At 38.8% G+C, this 6,807-nt stretch overlaps 4 protein-coding genes across 4 annotated transcripts; all 4 read right to left on the bottom strand.

Moving 5' to 3' along the window:
* Positions 1 to 456: 456 nt before the first annotated feature.
* TM35_000052440 (putative autophagy-related protein 8C-like) lies at positions 457 to 882 on the bottom strand (the record flags this gene model as incomplete). The annotated part of the gene is made up of 1 exon (XM_029022899.1): positions 457 to 882. The coding sequence occupies one exon, from the start codon at positions 880 to 882 to the stop codon at positions 457 to 459; it is 426 nt and encodes a 141-aa protein (XP_028885714.1).
* A 252-nt stretch (positions 883 to 1,134) lies between these two features.
* TM35_000052430 (copper-transporting ATPase-like protein) lies at positions 1,135 to 2,142 on the bottom strand (the record flags this gene model as incomplete). Its single annotated transcript, XM_029022898.1, has 1 exon — positions 1,135 to 2,142. One exon carries the CDS (start codon positions 2,140 to 2,142, stop codon positions 1,135 to 1,137), a length of 1,008 nt encoding a protein of 335 aa, XP_028885713.1.
* Positions 2,143 to 2,628: 486 nt separating this feature from the next.
* TM35_000052420 (uncharacterized protein) lies at positions 2,629 to 5,265 on the bottom strand (the record flags this gene model as incomplete). The annotated part of the gene is made up of 1 exon (XM_029022897.1): positions 2,629 to 5,265. The coding sequence occupies one exon, from the start codon at positions 5,263 to 5,265 to the stop codon at positions 2,629 to 2,631; it is 2,637 nt and encodes an 878-aa protein (XP_028885712.1).
* A 287-nt stretch (positions 5,266 to 5,552) lies between these two features.
* Positions 5,553 to 6,785, bottom strand: TM35_000052410 (uncharacterized protein; the record flags this gene model as incomplete). The annotated part of the gene is made up of 1 exon (XM_029022896.1): positions 5,553 to 6,785. One exon carries the CDS (start codon positions 6,783 to 6,785, stop codon positions 5,553 to 5,555), a length of 1,233 nt encoding a protein of 410 aa, XP_028885711.1.
* Positions 6,786 to 6,807: the final 22 nt, after the last annotated feature.

Here is a 6,807-nt window from a genome sequence, read left to right as displayed (position 1 = left end):
AGGTGGAAATACAGAACAAAAACCCCAAAGGAAAAACAAAAAAAGATATACAGGACAGTCCAAGGACTGTTGTACTTGCACCAGACAACATCGCTGGCACATTGACAAAAAAACGAAAAAAAAAACATAAAAATGGATTTTGAATCAGGTATTATTTCTGCGAATGGTGGGGCTTCAATCCAACTAAAATTTCGAGTCTAAAACCTCCCCAAAAATGACAAAAAAAAAAGACACCGTCCTTCTACAAATCAAATCAAAATGAAATATCGATGGTGAAGTCGGACAGACTATGGTGGTATGGCACATTCAAACATTATAGCATAAAATAACGTAACTATGCATTGTGGAAAACAAGAAGCAGTACTGAAGAGAAGTTTGCACATAAAAAAACTAAAAGTGAAATAATAATAAAACTCATAATAGAAAAGCAAAGGCACGTGTTATTATTTGTCTAAATTACACCACATAGGCGACACGGGGCCCACACACGTATGCCCAAAAGAAAGGACCAAAGCCAAACTTCTGCTCAACAGAGTACTTCACGTAGAGAAAGCCGTCGGCATCCTTGCAGTGTTCGTAGAGCTCGCCAACGAGTGCGTCGCTGGACGGCATACCGTCGTTCGTGATGAGGGACAGTGGGGCCGTTGCTCCGAGTTCCGCCGCCGCACGCACCGCGTCGCAGAGCTGCGCAGCTGTTGCGGTGGCTGGCACCATTGTGTGGCACACACGCCCGCCCTTGCGCCCCGCCGCCGCGGCCTCGCACACAACGGGCACCATGCCGGGGTGGCGCTCCCGCAGCCGGGCACTCTCCGCGCAACGCTCCTCCAGCGGGTGCTGCGCCTGGTACGCATACACGGCAGTGGCAGTGGCTGTCTCTGGCATTCTGGATTGCTGTTCTGGTATTATCTTGGTGTGTCTTAAGAAGCGGAAAGACTGAAACAGGCATGAAATGAAGAGAAAAAAAAGAAAAGGTGTTACTTTTTTTTTTTTTTTTGTGATCACTGAGATTTGGCCAGTTTGTGTTTGTAAAATAGTTATGTCTGTGCAATTAGAATTTTACCAAAGTAAAATATATTTGTCTTGTATTGTTTGTTTTGGACGGCGATAGATATTTTTTTAAAAAACGCTAAAAATTCACTGTACAATTTTCTTTAGGGAATTGCCGTTGTCTGCACTTAACTGTAAAAGGAAATGAATATCTCCATCTTTCAAATCTTTTCGGATGAGTTGGAGTACCTCAGCACACTTTACAGGATCAAGGTGTTCACTGTTGGGTAAATCGTTATGATCCTGAAGCAACTCATGAAAAAGAAAAATACGTTTACGAACTTCAAAGGCGTTTCTTTGTGCCTTATAGAGACGTTCTTCTAATATTTTTCGTTGTTTTTTCCGTTCTTCTCTTGATTTAAATCGTTCTTTTTGTTGGCGTTGATTAATTGTTTGGTAAAGTTGTTTGTTATTCTCCCATTTGTCGTCCATAAAATGGGCGAGACGCATCATGGCTACTCTTGAAGAGAGAGGATAAAACTGTATTGCGTATCGGGTCATGTAGTGTAACCTAATCCAACCTATTAAGGTCTTCATAAATGATAATATAGATATTGAATGGTTATCATTTTCATTTATATTTTTTTTCAAAACAGATGAAAATATTTTGTTAATTAGTTCGCACTCCACCTCCGCGTGTGAAGAATCCGCATTTACTAGAGAGGAAAGTATGTAAAAAGCAATAGTTTTTGTAGAAGATGAGGTATTTTGTTGTCCTTCATGTTGGTAATAATTCGGCGCGTGCTGTCGCAATAACTCATGGAGTCTACACTCTAATGCGAAAGTTCGCTTTGCCGCTTCCTTGTGGTTTTCAGTCATTATTACATTACGTTCGATTTCGAACTGATATCGTAATTTCTCCTTTAACAAGGAAATCCGCTCCAAATTTAACTCTTCTAAACGATATAAGTGACTGATTATGTGTTGTTCTCGTCTTTCTCGAGATAACCCACGTGATAGGTTATCTCTAAATTGGAGTACATTACTGTTTTCTGATAAGTGAGGTGCAGTATAGCGCGAAGAATATCGATCTTTAGTATTTATGAAGAGATCGTTAAAGGTATTGTCTTCATTTAAATAGTGGGCAGATCTCATCTATTTTTTTTTTTTTGTGTGTTTCTATATTTTCTAAACTCACACGTATTCTACTTAGAAATGTCTTTCAGTATGGTAATACCCTGTTTTTGTAACTATATTTTACTTGTTTGTTGTTGCTAGCGTTAGTGTTTTCTCAGTTCTCAGAACTTTTGTTGATACAACTAAGCGTAAATTTGAATAAAAGGATGTATGAGTAAAATAAACACCTTCAAGAGAAAAAAAAAAAATAATAATAATAATAATAATAATAAAAATAAATATGATATAAGCTCATCCCCATGAAATTACAAAAACGAAAGAAATGCTACCAACACATTCCTTTTTTTTTCTCTTGAATATTCACGTTCTTTTCGTTTTTTTTTTTTTTTTAACCTTTCTTTTCTTCTTCATCTCCCTTCATTGTGGCTTCTCATTCTATTTCTTTCTTTCTTTCTTTCTTTCTCTCTCTCCCTCTTTTTTTTTTTTAATCTCCTCATTCCTCCGTTACCGCTTCTCACCATCCTCTGAGTTCATCATATCCTGCAAGGCATCCACTGTGTACCCTTCTGAGTCTGTGCTGTCCACCGCCTTTCGCACCTGCATGCCCTTCACCTCCAGCCACATGTCCATTGGGGTCACAAAGAGACTTCGTTTCTTCGCATCCCGGTATTTTTCATACAATTCACTGCTGCGCCGCTCCACCCGATCATAATCCATGAGAGAGTAATGGGCTTTACTCTGCCCACTCGGACGGCGCACTTTCAGTTCCACTGAAGGCCAATACTCCTCCCCTAATTGCGCCTTGCGTGCATCTGCGAGAAGTTCCGACAACTTTACAGTACCATATGTCATATTATCAGACTGATCCTCATATTTGTCAGAGTCAAGTTTTAAAACACCCATTCCAACACGTTCCTGTGCTAGAATACGTAATCGGCGTTCTGTTTGCATATCTACAAATGGTTTTCCATTCGCATCTAATCTTTTCAAGTCATTAATACGACAACGCAAAGAAACGTTACGATTATGTATATCCACCATTCTTTGATACCATCCTTGCCAATCATATCGTTTATATTGCAAGTTATCATATTGTTCTACAAATCCAACTTCAGTAGGAACATTATGTTGATAACTTTCTATTCCTACAGGACCAATACGACGACGTAAACGCTGTGCCATGAGTGCTGCACCTGCTTGAGGAACATATGTGAGTCTTATAAAGATATGCATTAATACTTTAAGTATTTCTAAAGGATTTCTTACTTCTGTTTGAATAACACCTGCTTTTACCCAGTTTGAATGACGATTAGACACCGCTTCAAGAACACAACTCATTACCTCTTTATTTAAATGAGGTCGTTTAATAAGATTCTTTTCTTGCAAAGATAATGCTTCCTTATCAAGTTCACTCATATCTACACCTAATTGACGTAAAATATCACATGTTTGATCCACTTTTTGATAAGATGAAAGTTCTTGTACAATACGCTCAATTTTAAGCTTTTTTGATTGTTCCCTTTCTTCACGTATATGAATAATATCTTGTAATTCTTCAGCGTATGCTTCGGTAAAAAGATGTTTAGAAACCCCTTTAGCTCCAATAGCATTTTTTATATGTTTATGAACTGCCACCAATACCATTTGATCTCGAAGTAACGCAATTCCCAATTGTCGCCAATTACTTGACCAATCAACACTTTGCATTACAGCATCCCAATTAACTGAAGTAAAACTTGTAATACCCAAGATTTTAGCAATTGTTTCACGAACAGCAACGTCCGTTCCACCCATTAATGAGGAAAGTAAAGTTTTAACTTCACTTTTGCTCTCAAAACGAGAAACAGCATCTGCAATATCATCTTCAAGAAGTTTTTCATTGTTATTCATCGCCTCACAAAGTGAGGCTTCACGACTAAGATCATGCAATCCATACTCTCGTAGTATTTTAGATAAAGCATTAGAAGATTCAACCTGTAACATTACAGAAAGTGTCTTGGCAACAAAACGACGTTTTACAACAGGGTTAAGAAGATTTAATGATACCCCTTGTTGCCATTTACTAGAATTTCGTTTTATACCATCATCAAGAGTTAAAGATAATTCTTTAAGCTCATCTGATACAAGTCTACCGCTTTCATCAATACAAACAAGAGTTAAAAATAATGCAACAGGTGCAGTAACATCTGGAAGACGTACCACATCTTCTTGCATAATTGCTTCCCAAGCAAAACGAACCGCTTCTAATGTATTTTCTCCTAATAATTCATTTTTATTAGCTTCAACTGCTTGAAAAAATACTCGCCACACTGCGTCTCCAAATCCTAAATAAGAACCATTTGACACAACATCAATAAAATTTTCTTGAATATATTTATTTCGCTCCAAAACTGTTCGACGTCTTAGAGCTTCAATTGCCAAAGGTCCTTCTGCACCACTTAATGATAGTGTACGCATCTTCTGTAATGCTTCTTCACAAATATGAGATAAAGTGGTTTCAAAATTTTCTCGGTGAAAAATATGTTTTTTAACAATTTCATCCGCTTTTTTAACCATTTCTTTCCAAATGGTTACAAGTTTTACCTTATCTGTTTCATCAGACACCAATTGAGGTATAATAACTGCCTCAAATTTTAAAAGAAGATTATCTGCTGCAGGGGAAAGAGAAGGTACATCAGGAACCTGTAGTTGTTTTAAATACAGTGGAAGTCGTGGAAAACGATCTCCCAACCAGTACTGCATACTTCCCCATGTTTGATGAAGTGCATTACACTCATCTACAGTGGCTTCTCGTAAAATATACGCCTGTGCCACTGAGCTTGCCGGCTCTCTACTCTCCTGATTCGGTAATGTACGCACATATGGATCCTCTGCACTTGTTCCTGTGCCTTCGTGGACTCGTGTGCGAAATAAATCGGCCGCGCGGGGGGCGACGGTGGCGGAATTGTAATTATTCGCCACCGCTGCGGCCGCGGCCTCTTGCGCCATCGAGTTGTGCTGCACGACCCCCGCGCCGTGTGTGCGGAGGAGGAGCCGCTCGCGGCCCTGCAGCTGCAGGAGCGGCCGGGTGGGGAGAGAAATGAGGCGGGAGGGGCACTCCGGGCCGGAGAGGGCCGTCAGCGGCCGCCGGGATCGCAGCATTGATAGCTATGTTTTCTCTACCAACACTTTATACAAAAGGGGAAAGAAAGAAATAAAAAAAAAAAAAAAAGAACCCTAAAAAAAAGAAAAGAAAGAAAATACATAGATAGAGAGAGAGAAAGAGAGACTAATAATAATAATAATAATAATAATAATAATAATAATAATAATAATCATAATAATTCACAAAAAAAAAAAAAAGATTTAATCCTTAATCATCACAAGTAATCAGTGAAACAAGTCAAACGCCACCAACATTAATTTTCCAAATAGAGAAATTATATTACTTAGAAAAAAAGTTGACTGACAAAACACAGCCACTGGAATTGGTTCATCTTCATTGGATTATACCAACAGAACACTTGATTCTGCGCTTCTGTGCGCAATGCCTCCACATATTTTCCACCCTGCAGTAATACCAAACCAAAGAGGAAACTACATTGAATCGTCCATTGAAGTAAAAACAAAGTCATCACCTTCAACAGTGCCGCCTTCACAAATTCACCTGCAGGTGTAAACAACACATCACCTCCTCTACCACTGGATGCCTGTACTCCAACGCTAGCAGAGCGATAGTAGAAATAACGTACCAACGCATACACTAGCCATATAGGTGAAAAGACCCAAATAAAAGCACTAAAACCAGCCACACAAAACACTACCGCTGCAGGCAAAAGAACAGCTCCAAAAACAATGAATGTGCTACACTGGATCAATACAGTTTCAAGGTCCTCAAGCTCCAGTCTACCAATCTGAACAAGTACTTCAACAATAAGCACGGAGTCTTTCGGCTCTTCGGGTTCCACAACCAAATCCTTTCTACCACAATCAAGGTCAAGTGGGAGTAAAAGGCGAGCACCATACTCCAATACAGGCGTAAGTAACCCACTCATCAGATTGGCTGCACAACAAACAACTAGCCTATCCCAACCACCCTTAAAATCAAAATGATACTGAATTATCATTAACATTATTAAGCTTTTTGCTGTGGCTATGATCATATACTTGGGATTATAAACAAAAACCATACGTTGTGCTTCAAGTCTTACATATTGTAATGAATTCTGTAAGGCCTCATTTGCTATGGAAGCGTTTACTACAGGTGAAGTCTCTTCTAATGATTGTGGATTAGATATTCCCTGAAAAAAAAGTGCATTATCAACGTGATCAGTAGAGACTGTGTTTGAATCCAAAAGACCATCACCTTCTCCATATCCGTTGGATTCCGTTACAATAGTTTTAACATCTTTTTTTTGTTTAACAATAAGCGAATGTCTTAATAACCGCAATACGCTGCTCCATTTTTCTATTGTACGTGCAACTGTTCCCCTCCCTGAAAGAATGTAATTAAAAGCCGCATTAAAGAGACAGCATAACACACTTGCAAGAAAAACAATGTATATCGGTGGAATTATCAAAACTTGTGTTACGTATGCGGCTGATACAGTAGGATCTATGGTTATTGGTTCAACATTATTTGTAGGTTCCCTAACATTATACGAGATTGAATGGTCAAGCATGATCAGTTTTTTTTTTTTTTTT

Source organism: Trypanosoma theileri, assembly GCF_002087225.1.
Source record: "Trypanosoma theileri isolate Edinburgh chromosome Unknown TM35_Tth_5_V1, whole genome shotgun sequence".
Classification (NCBI taxonomy): domain Eukaryota; phylum Euglenozoa; class Kinetoplastea; order Trypanosomatida; family Trypanosomatidae; genus Trypanosoma; species Trypanosoma theileri.
The sequence above is the reverse complement of the archived record's forward strand: the minus strand, read 5'-3'. Positions and strand labels throughout refer to the sequence as shown.